Raw genomic sequence first — 19071 nt, 5'->3', positions numbered from 1 at the left:
AGTAATAGTATTACTACTACTAATTGTAATAATCATAATAATGAGAATTGTACTGTTGTATAACATTGTGTTTCTTGCATTGTTTGGTATTACAATAAAAAAAATAGTTTAGACTATGTAACTACAGTGTTAAATAGTTGAATACGTTATTACTGAGCTTATTAACAAAATTAGTTATCCTCATGCGTCAAGTGTATGCATGGCATAGCTTCTTCAAAGATCGGGCGCTAAACATATTCAATCAATCAAGTAATTCTCAGGTGGAACTATTACATGAAACGCCTGCAACAAGAGTGAGACGATAATATATTTACCACAAGAGGGCGACAAAATAATGTTAAAGAATTCAATAGAATTTTTCTCTGATATTTTTTGTTGGGTTAGTGCGTGGAGAGAGAGTTTGGGATTTTGATCAAAAGGTCAATTATGAAAATGACAATGAGTATCTGCAATGGAATGGATAGTTTTGTTTGTTTTCAGTAAACCTGACATCAAATTGAAAGGAATATATTACCACTGTGATTTTTTGTAAAACAATTTTAATAGACCACATAAAATAGACAGCAGTGTGGTGTAGAGGTTAGGGCTCCTGAGTGGAGAGTTGTGGGTTCAATCCCAGGTATGGGACCCTGCTGTTGTACCCTTGAGCAAGGGACTGTTCCTAGACTGCTCTATAAATAAAATAAACTGATATATTGTAAGTTGCTAAGAAATGTAATATTAACACCAGCAAATGATTCTGCTAATACAGAGGTCCCAGAAAGTGGCTTCTGGTTTTGCTCGGCTGGGCTTTGAACTTGATAGACACATTCATATATTTGCCTGGTCTCCACTCACTGACCATATGCAATTATCTAAATAACCTACAGGACTGTGGCTCTACAAGACCAGGGTTAATACATGGCTAGCTCAATTCAGTTCCTGGTCATTTTTAGCTCACCGTTTCCTACGTACATATGCAAAAGATAATTACGTTCAGTAAGATGCATTGATTCATAATAAACAACTAGTAAGGTGAGCATCTAATCCCTCCTGGATTGATATGTAACTAAATTAACCAGGACCAGTGTCTGCCAAGCAATCAATCAAGCTTTGCTTGATACATGATTGGAGTCTGTTAGGGCTAGGCAATATCTGCTTCTTTTGTCCCTATTGCTAAAATGCTTCCATGTTTGAATACTGGTATCGAGTACCAGGGCTGCAATTTGCTATTGGAAGATGTGTTGCAATGTTTGATTTCATCTGGGGTTTTGTTCAGCTAATTCACATTATTCTAAAATTGTCAATTAGCGGGACACTCCAGCGCAGACTGCTTTAATTTGACCAGTAAATGAATGTAACAGAAGGGATAGACCACTAATTGTGTGTGTGTGTGTGTGTGTGTGTGTGTGTGAGAGAGAGAGAGAGAGAGAGAGAGAGAGAGAGAGAGAGAGAGAGAGAGAGAGAGAGAGAGAGAGAGAGAGAGAGAGAGAGAGAGACAGGAGACAAATTAACCAGATAACATTTGGGGATAGGCTTTGGAAGGTTCTCCGATTTGTCAGATTTAGGTCTGTTTTGGTGTCATTCGTTTCTTTTTCGACCAGGGGCAGGGAAAGGCTTTCTCAGTCTGTCTGTCTTCGACTCCCTCTCTGTTGTGGGAGGGTGTGGCCCTTTTAGCTTCCAAGATATGCTCTGAACTTTGCCTGCACGAAATAAAAAAAGACAGAACTGAGAGGCTGTGCTTAGACAGAAAGGAAAACAAAACAGCCTGGCGTCCTATTGACTAGAGGCAAACTCAAAGAGCAAGAAAGGTATGAACCAATTTGTTGTTTGTTGTTGTTTTTGCTTTGTGTCACATTTCCTTTGAACCCCAAAAGTCGAGTTGTTTATACAATCTGGCTGTATAAACATTGCTTATAGCTCAAAAAAGAAGGACAGCTAGATTTTGACAGGTGACAATCAAGAAAAAAATAGAGAAAGACAAAACCTATAAACCGCAATATGTGTGGGGGTTTTTGGCAACCAAATAAATGGAATGGAATGTGGAATAAATGCCACATTTTTTGTGTTGGGTCATCTGTGTGATCTTCCCTTGTAGTATATTTCATTCAGATTTGGTTTTCTTGGAGTGCGCTTCGGGGAGATTTATAGTAACAGTCAAACTTCATACTTGAGAAAGTGAGTGTGTACATATGAGACTGGGAAGTCTATGTCCTCGTTTCTGAGTTGTTCGATCAAATCCTTCAAAAATCCTTCTTTATGTTCATGGACACTGCTGCTGCTCTGCTTTTTTTTACTTTATTAATTGTAATCTTTATGGCACTTCTTGGCATGTTATAAAGGCATTTGTGTCATATTGTAAATACAGCATGGTAAATCAGTTATACTATATTCTTTGTAATGATCATAAGTTGAGTTTGATAAAAGCATCTGTCAAATTAATAAATACAAATAATTGTTTAGCATTAGAGAGCCACGGCATAATGTCACTGGATTAGGCTGTGAGGAACTAATGACTCTGTAATTTGGCTTGATCTGAGGGGTGGAAAAGGATCTGCTTGCTTGTAATTAGATTCACTTGCCTTTAGAAAGCGGGCCGTAAAGACGTGACCTTGCTAGCGTCATGCAACGGTGGCAGACGTGCAGAGAGAATGGCGACTGTATACGCCAAGCACACACACAGTATTTGAAATTCAATTATTATGATGATGCAATTATTTTGTTTTCTCTTTTGATCTGATTCACCTCCTTTTTAAATCAAAACACATACATTTCTCTACAAAACCATGTTGAATATGTGTGTAGTAACAGACAGCAGCTCATACAGTTCATTTGAAGAAAGATATGTAAAAAAGGGATACATCATGCAAAGAGGTTGCAGTAATCCAGTGCAGTGGATGTATAGTCTGAAAAGGTTAAGCTATTTGAAGAAAAAAAAAAAATCCTTCAGATTTATATTGATGATTTTCATAAGGAGAATCCCTTTTATCAAGTTCAGTTTCTCCTGTTAATATACTTCAACATGGTGCAGTGAAAAAGTTCATTAAGGTCGATCATTTCTCTGTGAATAGTACACATAATTGCAGTGGAATCTGGGATGATGTCATTTTGATCTACGTTTCGATTGGTATTCATCGTCATAAAAGAATTACCCTTTTAATATAGTCGGGAACTCCTTTTGAACCCCCCCACCTGTAAAATCTTCAATTCCAACTGACTTGTAATTTGTGAAAGTGCACCTCAAGCCCAGGCGGTCATCTTAGATCGTATGCCTTCTAGGACAAACTTTTTTGTTTGGTTTTGTTTTCCCTCCAAAAGCTAAATCAGATAGCAAAAGGACAGGAAAGTTGCACATCTGTATCTCTTGCTGCTGCCCCACCACACACGCACACACTGACACACACCCCAGGCCAGCCGGGCCAATAAGCACCTACAGACAGCTCAATTCCAGGAAACGGGCAGCTTCACCGTGCTTATCAGCAGTGCACAGTCCAATACGACACACATTGCCACTGCCGAAGATCTCTTCAGCTACACACTGCCAAACCTGAAAACCTCAAGGGTTTGAAAAAGACACTTCCACACCCAAAGCATTTGCTATAATACAGAAGAGGCAGTAATCCGAGTAAGTAAAGTCTGTCATTTATTTCATTTTTCATCAAGATGATCTAACTGGGTTCCTCTTTGCTTGTACTGTCTTGTGCACATTGCTCATTTTTTTATTATTAATGATCCTTACTCTAGCTTGTATGCTCAAATTCTACCCTTAATAAGAGTTTGCTTTCCTTTGGCTTTAGGGAAATTCAGTGGGATTTGTTTTATTTTATATATTTTTCAGTCTTTATTTTTGTATTTGTTAGCCTTAGGTGTCTATTCTTTGTAGGCACATAACTGTGAACACTTGTTGTTCCCTTACCTGATGCTTCCAATGAGCTCTTCTTGTGCACCATTGTGTAGTTAGTTGGAATGAGACTTTCTGTTTAGATTCTTTCCAGATAACCTAACCTATTGTGTCTGGATATATTTGATCCCAGAGTTAGATGAGTTTATTTTATTCATGTTGCAAAGTTTTTTTTAGCCCTATAAATAGATATCTCCCTGCATTTCCCCTTTTTGATTGTTTTACATAGTGCTTGCCAAGTTTAGTTATTTAGGGCCATAGTCCTGTGGACGGTCTAGAAATTTAAACATAATAGTTTGGGGGAAAAATTAGTTTTACTTTGTCCATCTAAATTAATATTGTATTTAAGTAGGCGAATGACAGGAGTTTAAATTTGAATAAGAGTTGACCACCTCTCCTAATTAAACTTGTTGACGCTGAATGAAAGGAAGTAATGGAAGGGACACATTTCAATGTTGCACCACAGTACTATGCCCACAGACAAGGACTGTGGGACATAACAATTTTTTTTGCCATGTACAGTTACTATAAGGCAACTTTTCTGAAGGTATTGAAGATCTGTCCAAGCAGACTATGGTCCACATAGACAACAATTTAGAAGACGAGAGTGCAAAATCTCTGTAGTGTGATAAGAATCTGTTGTGTTTCATTTTTTGGCAACCATTTCCAACGATCAGCTTCTCATAACTTACAATTCCATGCTGCATTAAAGAGTTACTTGATGGTAGTTAATAATTCCTATTGAATCTACTTAATTAGGTGACAAGGTTCATTTCTAGACCAGTGGGTTGATAGAACTAGCATAACTACTATACCAGCACAGAATTGCTGAAGACAACACACACACAGGCACCCAATGTTCACATGGGGTACAGCAAGCTTGGCATATGTCAAATCTCGCCAACCCTAATGGTGCTTGAGCAATAGGGCATTGTTTCAGATATCCTGTTCACAGTCAATGAAATCATCCACATTTCAAAATTCCTAAAAAGTGTTTGAGTGCCCAAACTGCTTTCCAACAAGAGGCTTTTCTTGGTTAGACACCAACTGTCTACTGCAACGTCTGCCCAGGCCCAGGAATTACCTCCCAAGTGTTTGCATTAGAACGAACGCAACATTAGGGGCGAGTCTTCACATATTTGAAACAGATTAAGGGCGATTTAATGTTATAGGTTTGCGTGATTCACTGGGGCGGAGGTACAAAGATCAGGAATGTTTTGTAATAGGTACTGTATATGACCAGGAAGTTTCTTCTGGGGCTTTTTTGGACCACTTGACCTCTTATCTGAGTTGGCATGTCAGGAATCCGAGGACAAAGCATTTTGTTCTCCTTGAAAGCAGTAAAGCACAGGAGATACAGGAGAAATGTAAGCATTATAGTGGTTAATGAGGTTGAAGGCATGCAATCAATGTGCTAATCCATTTTTATAATTCTCTTACAATTTTGACCTGTTTTTTTATACTACGTTGAGCAATCCCTGGTGTCGATAACCAAGACCCAATGAAGACCCATAGAGTTTTAAATGTGGTTTCGCAGCAACCCACCCATGCATGAAATGGAAGTGTCAGAGGGAATGCCACTGTTAGGTCTCTATATTCAATCTCTCTTTCTTCCCATCAGTGAATCTATGAACTGCTAGCGTCACATCATGTCCGTTTGCAACGCTGGATATCAATATTCAGTAGAGAGGGGAAAGGGGATTAATTGGATTGTGCAGCAGGTGAATAACAGATATGAACTATACTGTTCAGAAGCACTGAGAGGGAATAAGGTGATTGAGCACAAGGGTGTTGACTGAGGTTTTTGTGTGTGTTAGTGTTGTAGCAGCTGTTCCTTCTCAGCATTCACTTTCTCACTCCCTTTGAAAGTTCTCCTACAATAACATTCTCTAATTATGTTTTTATATCCTGGAAAATTTTACCTTCCACAGGAAAAACTAAATGGAGATGATAATCTGAGTCATTCAGAGATTTAATATATGGTATTCAAACAACTTCATTAGCCTTCTAATTTACTTCACTGCCTGCCAGAAAGTTTAAGATTGTTAAGCCAAGGTATTTGTACAACTTGCTGGCAAGACTAATGGAAGGAACATGGGGTTCCTTCATCTGACAATTCAGATTTGGAATCCAAACAGGATCAAGTAATTTACGAAAAAGTATTGCTATTATTTTAATCTTGATCTGAAATGTGGCAGTATTTGGTCTGCCTTTCTGCTATCTGTAACTCTCCCACTTTGAGCTTGAACAACTGATTGCCATACTTCATACCTAGATGTTTGTTCTGTTCTCAATTTCCCAAACAATATTTACCTCTAACAGATATGGTAATATTTAAATTGTTTGTAATAAGCTGTAATAAATAAGTTTAAATTCAGTTCAAGAAGGTTTTTAGCATCTCTTTTAGGTTAGGATCGTATAACTATTTTAAAATAGGGAGTAACTTTGCATGCATCCCATAGAAAGTCAGTGAAGTTAATCTTTATTTATGTACCGAATTGTCAATCTTACTGGGTGTACCATATTAACATCCAATGTATTTTGTCCCACAGTTTCTCAATTCAGTTCAAAATTCTTGATAAGCTTTAGGGAGAGACGAGAAACTTGCATACTTTATCAGAACATTTAGTGATTCAATTCATCGCCAATTTCCTTACATATCCCATGATACACATTAAAATACACAGTTTCTCCAGCGGTGACATCTTTGCCAAGTGGGCCCTAAACCTTCAGTGTGGGATTGGTGTTTTGTATTGTGGGATATTAAGGCAGTTTTAATTAGCTGTGATTTCCTCATTCCAATAAACATATACTCCTGCTATCCCTGCCACCCTTCACTCACTTATCTCGGGCTTCTCACAGTATCCATTCCATTTATAGTCAATTCTTTATCCGTCACCTGTTTTCTGGGAAGCCATATAAACAGCCCTGATTATATAATCCTTTCTGTTCTTCTGTGAAAAAGATGGGAAAGTAATTTAGATTGTGCTAAACTGTGTGCAACCCTTTTGGGAATTCTGGTCCTAGCCAGCAATGAATAATCCTTGAATTGGAACCAGCAATGTCTGTTTGTTTTCCCTTTAAGTAAGCAGCACCCAGTCCTCTTTTGCACTTATTTATAATGGTCCATTGAGGAACAGACTCTTCCTTGGATAAACAATAAAAATAGCGAACCACTGTTCTGAAATTCGCAAATGTTTTATAAACTGTATTTTCTAGCTTCAATGCATGAAAGAGATATAGACAGTTCTGCTATGACACTGAGGATTTCCCATTACACTAGAGGTCTTCAAATCCACTCTACATGGGCTGAGTGTCTTCTGGTTTTGTCTCCACCTAAGCTTGAAGTAATTGAAATATTTTTCCCTGAACAAATCTAACCCCTCTACTAGGTTTAACTCAGGTTTTGATCTAAAGAGACCCAGAAGATGTGCTATATATAGGGCCTGGAGGAGATTTGAAAATCTACTTTGTCACCTTAATTTATTCATATTGTAAAAGAGGACAAGGGTTTCACAGACACAGAATTCCACAACTGGGTTTGTTAATAAGCAATGCTAATTACCTGTGGATGTGTACTAGCTCAGATATAATTTCTAGAACCCGGCATAAACTTAAAGACATTACAACATGTGAACACCCGGTGGTGTTTAGAAAAACTTAAGGACTCTCTGACACATATAATAACTTTTCTTACCTGTTCAATATTCTCAATTTCACTGTTTTCAGAAGCAGCCAGCAACTCCACTAGAAGAACCAGGAGATGAGTCCTACCTAACCAACAAAGAGGAAGAGATTCCATCCATTTCTGACCACACACTGTGGCCGGGCTTTCCACCGACCACACAAGACAACACAGAAACCCGGGCTCAAATGGAGAGTGTACCCAAAAACTGGATTCTGAGGACCTTGTCTCCCAAACTCAGCTCCCAAACAGACTGCACAGCCCGATCCGAAACCCAGCTGGAAAGCAGTTTTGAAAGGCGCTATGTTAACCCCTATGGTAGTGAGGCCGACACCCACATCTATAGTCATGAAAATATCACAGTGATGTGCTCCCAGCCCTCAGTGATGGTGACTCCAGGCCTGGAGGATGGGATGAAGGAAGTGGTGGTGCATGCCAAACAAGTCTCCATCTTGGAGTGGGAGAAAGGTGAGCCTCAACTAAGCCCAGAGACTGCTGGGAGCCCAGGATCACAGAGTGGTTTCTACTCCTTTGTGGATGTGGAGACCAACCCAGAAGCAGAGAAGACGGAGGATTGGATGTCCTCCCCAGAGAGAGAGGCCAAGCTTGCCACCTTGAAGGTTGAAAATGGCTTCAAGCTGCGGGCGTACCAAGAGGACCGAAAGCCAGACAAGCTCTTTAGCGAGGAGAATGGAGACTCTCACTACAGGGTTCCAGATGCTAATGGCTCGCTGGGAGAGCAGGAGCTGGAGAGCGAGCGATGGGATATCATTCGCAGCCAGGCCCCCAAAAAGAATCCTACCTTCACTGAACAATGGAGTGCCCTAGAACAACTAGATTTGGCCAACTCACCAAATAAACTTATGGAGGGTTTCTCCCTTCACTTTAGCGCAGCCAACGGGGAATCCTCCCACAAGGCTGAGGCTGGAAACGTCGACACTGAACAGATCAACTTCAGTGCAGCACGGCAACAGTTCCTTAAGATGGAACAGTCCAACTTCAGCTCCTTTCTCCAAATCCCTCGGCAGCTGCAGTCCCCCAGAAACCGGAGCCAGTCCCCAGTAGAGGAAGCCATGGTAACTGCAATAAAAGTCAATTTTGATGATCACACAGATAAAAGACCTACCCAGACTCCAGAGAACTCCCCTGTGTTCTTCACCAAATCAGTAACCGTAACCTTGGCCGAAGATGGCAGTAAAGGAGTCAAGAAACAGAGTAGCTTCTTCGATGACTTTGATTCTGGGTTAGGAGAAAGCTCTTGGGACCTGGGTGGAGGCTACGCCAGCGATGGCAGCATTTCCAATGAGGTTTTTGTATCCGAGTCCTCCAAGGCCAAGGTGGAGACTCCCATCGAACGGGAGATCCGCGTTGCCCAGGAGAGAGAGGAGAGTCTTCGACGGGAACGAGGGATCCTGCGCTCCAAATCGAGAGAGATGGTGCAGATCAGAACCAAACCTTTACTCTCCCAGGACGACCAGGCCACTCCCTTGCCTGCACTGTCTAGGACGAAGGATAAAGGAAGGGTGAGCTTCTTTGTGCAGCGGGAGATTGAGCGAGAGAGCCAAAGAGAGGAGGATCTGCTGCAGGAGGGCAAGGTCCCTGGGCTATATGACCGGGGAAAACCTCAGGAGCTGGGCGAGCGGAAGAGAGTTTTTGAGCTGCAGGCTGATGAAGTCCCAGTGATGCCCACCAGGATGAGCCTCTCTGGCACACTGGTAGATGCTAAAACCAAATCTGGTACAGAGGAAGGAAGGGCCACTCCTGATGCCATGCTGGTTCTTGAAGACAAAGCCAGTGTTGACACAGAAGAGTACCTATCTCCTTGTTGCCCACATCGACATCAGGATGAGACTGCTTTCCGCTCTGCAGTTCAGTCCGCACATGTGCCTCAGAGAGATAGCAGTGAAGAGAAGAAGTACACAAAGGTCACACAGCCTCTGCCTTCCAGGGGAGAACCTTGTCTGAGCTCAAAGGTTGGTCTTGATGTTCAGTATATGACGCCCAATAAAACTGTAGGTTCTCCAAAGCTAAGTATATTTCAGAAGCCTGCAAGTCTCAGCCAAGATAAATATTCAGAGAGTTTGGTGGCAGTTGAAAGTTCAACGGTACCAGCTTCAGTCACAGACCCCACACTGCTGGATCTGGCTAGAAATCCTTCTGGACATGGCTCACCCAAAGGTTTCTTGCGATTCTCATCGGTCAAGAGTCCACTAGAATATATATTGGGGAAAGATTCCTTCAAGAAGGCTTCAGTAAGAGATACACCAGGGTTAGGAGCAGCAAAGGGCTCATCAGACCTTTCTTCGCCTGGAGACTCCCCGGGACTGGGCATTGTGGGAGAGCCAAAGTTTCGTTGGACTGGCCAAAATGAGCAGTTCAACCTGAAGACCCGCAAGGTACAGACACCAGAGGCCATCCGGCGGGAGATTGAGGATTACTGCAAACGGGAGCAGGAGCTGCGCCAGCTGAGGGGGAAGTCGGGCCTGTCTCTCTCGCAGGACGGGGATTGGGATGGTTTGGATCAGACGCCTATAGTACAAATGGGCAGAGATGCCATCCTGCTTTTCTCTGAGGATGCCAAGGGGAACAGTGTTGAGCAGGAGATGACAAGCCCTACTGTAGCACCTGCAGAAGAGCTGAGGAAAGAAGAACATATGCTTCTCCCACAGGGCTTTGACACTGTTGACCATGCAATGCTGAGGATTACACCACAGATGAAAATGGGTAGGTACCTTTATAGCCATTTCCACAAAAAATGCTTCTGTATTCAGCAGCATATCTGCCCCCCATGTGTTTTAGTTCAGGATGATTTCTATTGGAAGCCTAGAAGCATATGACAGGTATTTCATAAATTAGATGCTAGTAATGCTGGATTTGTTGATATGGAAAATATGGCTGAAATGTTTGGTAGGTAAGTGAAAATAAAAATATATATTTATTTGTTTGTTTGTCCGTCCGTCCGTCCGTCCGTCCGTCCGTCCGTCCGTCCGTCCGTCCGTCCGTCCGTCCGTCCATCCGTCCATCCGTCCATCTACAGCAGGGGGTCTCCAACCCTGGTCCTGGAGAGCCCCAATCCAATTTATCTTATAGGTCACCCTAAATCACCAATTTCTAAATACTAGGAACACATGTGAGTTATTAATCAATTAAGCAAATCAACCAAGGCAGCTCTTGCTCAGAGAGGCTGCAGGTATTCTGATAATTGCTTAAATGGTTTCTAAATTACTGAATTTACCAAACCACAGCTGCACTGATCAGACTGAAATACTTCTAGGTGTTTATAAATTGGCAATAGAAGGGTGACCTCTAACACCTGCTGGATAGGGGCTCTCCAGGACCAGGGCTGGAGACTTGATCTTCAGGGTAAAATGAAGATCAAAAACTGATTACAAATTTCATATTAATGCCACCAACCTAAAAAAGTCTGATTATCACATGCACACCATTTTCAGTTTTTTCCTGGTCCCCGTTTCGCTCTTTTATGTTTTCTAGAGGACATTTTTGTACATTGGTACAGCCTGTATTCCTCTGACAATTAGATGGACCACACTGGAAGATTTCAGCCATTATTTCAAAGTAAAGTCTATATATCTTGACTTGAAAATGTTCAAACTGTATTCTATGTACAACATTGTGTTTTTTGTTAGTTTATTTTGTTTTGTATACATCATCACTGAAATTTTCTATTTATATGTACTATAGTGAATTATAGTTTAACATCTAATTCAAAAAATCGAATTTGACCAAATGGACAACGTATTCGTATAGTAACCGCAGAGCATAGCAAGTCAAACTTTGGTTTCATGCAACTGATAGTTTAATTGAACCCCAATTATCTTCCAGCAATTCTGGACTGGATTTAAATCCAGACTGTTTACCAGCTATTACAGTTGATGGACTTTCTTGGCAACACCTGCTTCACTACCTACTGGTGTCTTCACAACTGCTAAGATTGATGTAATGACAAAAGCATTCTTAGAACTACAAATTAATACATTTTCAAGGAGTTATGCAATTCTTTTTAACACCACTGTAATTATTTTATTCCCTGCCTGTATTGTCTCTGGCCACTAATCAGAGGGCTGCCTAGCAATCACAGTACAGGCAATTAAACCCAGCTGTTTTCTGAACACTTACTCTTCTCCTCTTCTTCACCCCTCTGCAATATTCAGTCACATGTCTCAACCTTTTCCCTGTACAATATTTTCTTTCACCTTAAATTACCAAGTCTCCCATAGTCATGTTTTCTGGGGGTGGGGGCAGAATAGCTAACTTAATTAGTCTTTCTGAACTTTGTCCGCCTATTTACGGGAACACCGTGATTGAAAATGGGAGCTTCAGTTAATTATTAAAGCAGAGGGTTTTCTGCAGCAAAGACAGAGTGGGCCAAAATAAGTCCAGAGGGAGAGACTTACCGGTCATGTGCTCTGACTTTTATTGTTTCAGCCAGATTCGCTGCCTTTCCTGTTTTTTTTTTGTTTTGTTTAGTTTTTTTTTGTCTTTCTCTGCTTTGGACAATTCAGCTTTGCAAATGTCTTGACTTGACAGTGGCACCTGGTGGCCTTAATCATACACTGCAATTAAAAGCATATCTATAGGGCAGTCTTCGAAATAATCCATTGTATCTTTCTATGGCCAGTTTGTACTTCGGTGTAAAGGATGTCATTTTATATCTATAGCCTCTTTAGGTCATTTTATACATACAATTCTCCTCCAGGTCATAATTTTCCTTATGTGTATTGTTTCTTTGTGTGTAAATAAATTTAATTTACAGACTCCCCAGGGAAAAGCGCTTCGCCTGTGGACTCCCCTCGACTGGCACCGAGGATATCCCTGGTGACCATGGTAACAGCCCAGCCCTGGGGTTCCCTGCGCTCCGAGTCTCTTTCTACGCCCCCCGGATCGCCAGTCACGCCTCTGGCTAAACGGATGGACAACAGTTTCGCTGCCAAGGGCCTGACTGAAACCCTGATGGGGGACTTTGAGGAATATCGCCTCAAACTGAAGCGGGACGAGAACGCAGTGAGTGGAAGGGCTGGGTTTGGCAGCGTGCAGGTAACGCGTCTGAATAAACGTTTTGGATAGAAAGGCTGAATTAACTGTCCCGGAGTGTTTTGACTCCAAAACGTCTGTTCCTAGCTTGTTTCGTTCACAATTTAGTGTGTGTTTGAGGGACAGCAGGCTGGGCCCATGGACCTGATAATTCTTAGGTGAAGATTATTATTTGGTTTCTTTGTGTGGTTGTTTCAACATGATTGAAAATTTGTGGAGATTCTGAGGAATTTAAGCACCAATTATTATAATTTTATATCCTTCCAACATGAGAAAATGAGCACTGAGACAGTGACATAACTAAACATTGTTCCAGCAAAACACACTAGTCCTGGAAAATGATGGCAAAAGTATAAACTTAACGGTGTTAAATTTGCCGTGAATATTACACTAACCATGTATTTATACTTAACTCATATAATAGAACATTGCTTAGGAACAAACTAAGTTCCGTAGCTACAGATATTGTAAGGGTAAGCTGATTGTTATTTAAAATTTTCTGTAAAGGCTGGCATCTGCAAGACCACAAAATTAGACACCTTACTGTGCACCTTCTTCCCCTTTTCGCAGTATGCTGGCATTCAGCCAAGTGATGACGTGAACAATGAGGTAAGAAACCTGTTTTGAGGCCTTTACTTTCTGGTACTGCCATAACATAGCAAAATATGACTACGTCTAGACTCTGACTTGATCAGGAGAAGTGGCCAAGAAACATACACCCGGGCATCTGTGACCAGGATTAAAGACACATTTCCATCCTATTTAGTCATCAGGAACAGCAGACTTCCATCTACATCAACGTTGTTTTATTTATTTCCGATCCACGTGTTCTGGGTTCCAAAGCCCTTCAAGAGTGTTAGTTAAACATGAATAAAAAAAACAGACGATCGTAGTCATTTGGGTATGCAAGAAAGGGAAGGAAGAAACCTAAGAGTCTTACATTATGCTGTAGTGAAACTTACAAAAGGCCTAAACTGTGGGAAGGACACCAGTGTTTTTAGAAATAGGTGCCATCATTTCTCTTTCTTTTATGGTTGGTCAATTCAGTTTTGCCAATCAGAACAGGTTTCAGTCACAAGAAGAAGTATTCAAAGCCCTTTTGCTGATGTCCTTGATTTACTCTTTATTGTAAGTCCATTGGGTCAGTGTCATGTCAATCATGTCCCAACCTTGGGACTACAGCAGTGGGCACCGTTTTCCTGATGCTCTATGTTGCTCGCCTTCGCAGGTCGTGGAGGCTACGAGAGTGATCCGGCACAAGAACACGCGCGCCTTACGCTGGGAGGCGGGCATGTATGCCAACGAGGTGGCCGACTGAACGCATTTGGGGGACTATCGCCAGGTCTGATGCTGGCTCAACCTTGGGTGGGGCCGGAAAGGAGGGGAGCTGTTGATGTCCCAGCACAAGAAGAGAACTGGGCTGAAGAAGTTCTGATTCCCCACCACCCACCTCTACCTTGACTTTACCCCCCCACACCATTGCTCTCTAAAAAGTCCAGCCATTAGAATAATATGTTGTTACCATTGCTTTGTTCAATATTTGTTCTGTCTATTAAGGGTTAAATTTCAATACGTTTGGGGAACATTTGCTTTCTGTTTCCACAACGCTAAAGATTAGGCAGTCAGGCAGAGATCTGTTTCTTGCACTCTTGCATGAAAACCAGAGTGAACACGTCCATTGACCATAGTGATCACTTATATTCCAAGGGGTCAGTTCCCTACCTTCCTATGACCTTAGTCTTGTTGATGTAACAAAGTCAGAACAAGCTTGATCAAAATGAGAACTGGCAGTAGGAGCTCTGTTTTGCTACCATGTGGAACAAGACTGTGAAACTTTCATCTTTTTGTGTGTATGTGTGTGTGTGTATGTGTGTGTGTGTGTGTGTGTGTGTGTGTGTGTGTGTACGGATGTATGTGTATGTATGTGTGTGTTAGGGGTAAAGCAACCCGACAGCTAGCAAAAAGAGCTGTCAAATGAAGCAGAGAAGATGACAAATAACAAACCAAAAGGAGCTCGACATTGAAAAGCTGCAAATAATCACAGGGAAAGGGGCAGCAATAGGCTACTTAGAATGCATTGAATTTTGATGGAATCTGTTCTGTCCCAGTCAGCTCTTAGGATGAAAAGAAAGAACTGGGATTTTTGGTTTTGTTTCATTTTACAATCTGCTGCCAGTTCAAAACAGTACTTTTTCAACACAGAGGACTGTAAACCTTGAACTACCCCACAGGCACAGACAATCTTGTAGGCTTTTATCTGTCTTGTAGACTTTTTAAGCCAAATACTAACACCAGTGAAACCTCCATTTGCTTTTAAAGAAAAATGGCACTTGCAATACCGTGACGACTCAATGCTCTTGAAATCCCAGTGCTTCAAGTTAACGGACTTTTATTCCAGCGATTTCTATATGTTTTGAAGCAATAATAAGGAGGCTATGGACAGTTTTCAAATCTTTTCAGAGGTGATGCTTTTGATCACTCTTGTCAGCAGGTTTACAGAGCTACACTGATGGGTTGTCAGTGTTTAAATGGGCCAGATCTCTGTGTTTTGCAAGACAGACTGTCTTATCAGATAAGTTGGGCACGTAACAATATACCTGCCGTCATCACAAACTGACAAAACAGACATTTACACTGGCTGGATCATTAAATACCGAAGATTAAGCACTGTCTCCCTCCCTAGAGATGTATACATATAATTTATAAATATGTACAGGATCTAAAGAATAATGTATAATTTGTTTGTCAAATTGCCAGGAAGTTGTTTTGCTTGTTTATTAGACTGCCTGAAATAACTGTGTGGAAGCATTGGATAATTAAATTGCAGAGTGTGGATGAAGGAGAAATTGTACTTAGATTTTTTAAATTATTTTTATTTGATGGTGTAAGAAATAATCATAATTGCTGATTAGGAATGCTTCAAGGGGTTTTGCGTATAGCATTTCCTTCTTAAACATGAAAGGGAAGATGGTGTTTCATAAAAAGTTATTTTTAGTAGGGTTTGGCATTTTCTGCTGTTCTGCAGGTTGCTATGGGTGCGGACGCATGGGTATGCTGGCCAAGTGTTGGTTGGAAAGTGGCTGTGAAAGAAAAACCTTTAAAGCATGGAAAGAAAACAGAAAATGTGTATAGAAAAGCAACAGAATAGACTTTTTGGCTTCTGTAGCATTTCAAGCATACGATGCACAGAAATAGTCTAGTTGGCAGACAGGTATGGTAGGAAAAGAATAATTGAGGAAAATCGCAGGCCCTAATTTGCAAGGATTTTTTAATTATTATTTATTTAATTCATGGAAATTAAATATTTCTTTTGTATAACGTATATATAGTATACATAACCTTTGTTAGTCACAGAGACTGATTGTGTACACATATTCTTGAATTCAATTAATAAATATGCAAATCAATCCTTGTGCTTTCATCCTACTGTCTTTCAAAAGAAACAGAGTATGTCTCTTTGCTGTTAGAAATTAATTAGACCGACTCCCTCCACTGTAGTTTAATTGCATTTGAAAATGTTTACTACAATTATTCACTGATAAAAATTGTATTCCCCTCAACTTTGTGCCAAAACTGGCATTTGAGCCCCTTTACCATTATATATGTATCTTTACACCACATGCTAGAGAGAATGTATAGCAGTAGGTGATCTAATCAAGTTTGAAACCAAATTTATTTCTTGTAGTAGATTCTCTTTTTACCGTTAATCTTATTCCATCCTTCTCCATGCTAACTAGATTGTGAAATGTCTGGAATCCACTGATTTGAGGTCTGTGGGGTTGCAGTTTGAAGACTGACTTGCTTTCTCCCCTTGTTCTCTCCTCCTATGTGTAGGCCAGAGCACTGTCGAGTGGCACTCTGAATTACCAACACACAGCTCTTTTGGGATGGTAACATTGTGGTCTGAATACAGAATTGAGGTTGAAAACTCTCACAGATTTAACACTGGAGGGGTTGGCACGGAGATTAATAATCTTTATTATGCTCCCACTTCCTAGGGCTTGGGTTCACCAGTTTTTCAAGAAAATGGCAGTTGAGTTGAGTCCCTTTACCACTTCTGGATATTTACAATCACAAAAAGTCAGGATGTGAAATGGCTTCCTGTTTTGTTTGGTTTGGTTTTGGGTGTTTTATGAAGGGGGAGTTGCCATTTAACATTACCACACGGTTATGGGCTTCCCCTGCTAGTTAAAAAAAAAAAAAAGAGGAAACAAAGGATTGCTCATCATTGCCAGATGTGGTGAGTATTGCGCGAGCCTGTGTGACTTCACTGTTAACCCTTGATAGACCGCTTCATTGTCTTAACACCTAATTGATAGTCACACCTCATAGGTCACTAATAGTGGTGTTGTAATGAAATACAGGTTCATGTCTTTTAGTGTGAAATGAAATGAATTCATTGATATATATTGCCCCCTCTCCTACAGTGACTTCATATATATTTTTAAATCCAGGTATTTTCCTATCTACCCCATGACAGTTACACATAGTATCTCAAATCTATCTGTAGCAAAAGTTACAGTTAAAGTTAAAGTGCCTCTGACAATTAGTCATTGTAGACACTGAGTGGTTGGTTATTTCCCAACAGGTAAAAATGAAAGGTCAGTTCTCTCCATAATAACTTGTTTCTGTAGAAATTGGCTCCATTGTCTCATAAACCACAGTGAAAATTTCCCTTTTTTCTACTCTTTCATCCAGTATTAATTTTACTTCTACTTCCCAAAGCAGGTTAATAACCACATCTACTACTGCTATTCTCCATTGTTGACCATGTTGGACTGTGGCAGTTTGAAAAGGTTTTAGAAACAGGACTATGATCAGGCAGGACAGCTCAGGGTGGTATTACTATTATTATTAATTATTATTATTTATTAGCAGATGCCCTTATCCTGGGTGACTTAGAAATGATTACAGATCAAAACATAATACAATTACAAGTTCATAATTACACAAGTTTATAGGTAAAAAAAATATACAATTAATACAAAATATTAGTCCTACATCCTAGATTGTAATAGCTAACAAGTGCAGACAAGATGTGAAGTCATAGTTAAGAGCTAAGGGGACAGGGTATAGGGGAAAGCACAATAAACAACATGAGTATTCATAATGTAAAAGCAATTAGTATGATGAAATGTCATATAAAGTGAAAATGTACAGGAGAGCTGAGCCTCACAGGGAAATAAACTACTAAATTACAGGATCGGTCTGAACAGATGTGTCTTGAGTAATCAATGGACGGTGGTCAAGGACTCTGCTGTTTTGATTTCAGTGGGAAGGTCGATCCACCACTTAGGTGCCAGGGTTGAAAAGGAGCAGCCTTGAAGGAAGGGGAGTGGAGAGGAGGCAAAGTTAGTCTTCTGGCACAGGGAGACCAGAGAGGTCTGGAGGGGATGTACGGAGAGATGAGTGTCTGAAGACAGAGGTGCAGTCTGGTCTAGACAATGGTAGGTGAGGGTCAATGTCTTGAACTGGATGCGTATTGAGATTGGGAGCCAGTGGAGGGAGTGGAGCAGTGGAGTACCATGTGTGAATCTGGGAAGAGAGACACCAGATGAGCCGCAGAGTTCTGGATGAGCTGGAGCAGCCAGGGGGGAGTTGCAGTAGTCCAGGCAGGAGAGAACCAGGGTCTGGACGAGCAGCTGAGTCGAGTAGTTGGTGACGAAGGGTTGGATTGGGCGTATGTTGCTCAGGAAGAATCAGCAGGTGCGTGTCGACATGGTGATGTGCTGGGTGTAGGAGAGCGCAGGATCGAGGGTGACTCCTAGGTTCTTAGTCACAGAAGAGTTTGGCAGAGTTGGGCTTCTGACTATTGTTGGAGCTAATGGAACAGGTATCTTACTGTTCTACTACAAAGGTGTATCATGTTAAGATCTTACAGTTAGATTAGAGGAAATATTTGATACATTTCTCAAGAGATTGAAAAAAAGTATTATACTTTAATTCAGTTTCGGGATAAGAAAATAGTATCACATTTTAATTTTAGATTGTTTTCCAACCTTATCAACCCCCAACACTCTCACATCCCATTAGACACTTTAAAACAGAACTGACATTCACAGAGAAACCAGAGGTTGTTCCCGAGTACAAAGTGGTGTAATTCTGGTGCGCAAAATGTATTTTATATTCTTTCATGTGTGTCCAAAAGTGCAAAACCCCTACTGTTACAATACAATGGTGAATAGTGTAAGGCTGTGGTTCCCAACCCTGCTCCTGGAAGACCCCCTACCCTGCTGGTTTTTGTTCCAACCAAGCTCTCAATTACTTAATTGAACACTTAATTTAAGTAATAATTTCCTAAATCTGAACCTTTTCATTATTTTAAACAGTAGGGGTTTTAAGTCAAGTATAAAATTGTATAAGGAACAAACTTTTTATCAGTTACACAATTTAAAGATTCAAATGTAACCAAATTACTTCAATATGGGTTCAATTAAGTAATTGAAAGCTTGGT

General features: G+C 40.7%; 1 protein-coding gene across 3 annotated transcripts; it reads left to right on the top strand.

The window, feature by feature from the left end:
- Positions 1-1571: 1571 nt before the first annotated feature.
- Positions 1572-16024, top strand: misp (mitotic spindle positioning). 3 transcript variants are annotated; one of them, XM_066695245.1, is made up of 5 exons: positions 1572-1790; positions 7610-10289; positions 12340-12620; positions 13188-13226; positions 13846-16024. In XM_066695245.1, the coding sequence occupies exons 2-5, from the start codon at positions 7754-7756 to the stop codon at positions 13933-13935; spliced, it is 2946 nt and encodes a 981-aa protein (XP_066551342.1). In that variant the 5' UTR covers positions 1572-1790; positions 7610-7753; the 3' UTR covers positions 13936-16024. The 3 variants fall into 3 exon arrangements, with proteins under 3 accessions (XP_066551342.1, XP_066551343.1, XP_066551341.1); XM_066695246.1 differs by lacking the exon at positions 1572-1790 and adding an exon at positions 3479-3604 and having other exon boundaries at positions 12340-12587; XM_066695244.1 differs by lacking the exon at positions 1572-1790 and adding an exon at positions 3479-3604.
- The last annotated feature ends 3047 nt before the right edge of the window (positions 16025-19071 follow it).

The sequence above is a fragment of the Amia ocellicauda genome, chromosome 22, assembly GCF_036373705.1.
Source record: "Amia ocellicauda isolate fAmiCal2 chromosome 22, fAmiCal2.hap1, whole genome shotgun sequence".
Taxonomy (NCBI): Eukaryota; Metazoa; Chordata; class Actinopteri; order Amiiformes; family Amiidae; genus Amia; species Amia ocellicauda.
Note: the sequence above shows the minus strand (reverse complement) of the source record. Positions and strands in the feature narration are given on the sequence as shown.

Bases quoted from the DNA above. Each gene is read 5' to 3' on its own strand.
- misp (XM_066695245.1), top strand. From the start codon at position 7,754: ATGGAGAGTGTACCCAAAAACTGGATTCTGAGGACCTTGTCTCCCAAA. The intron at 10,290-12,339 runs GTAGGTACCTTT...TTTAATTTACAG, and splicing joins TACACCACAGATGAAAATGG to ACTCCCCAGGGAAAAGCGCT. The intron at 12,621-13,187 runs GTAACGCGTCTG...CCCTTTTCGCAG, and splicing joins CTGGGTTTGGCAGCGTGCAG to TATGCTGGCATTCAGCCAAG.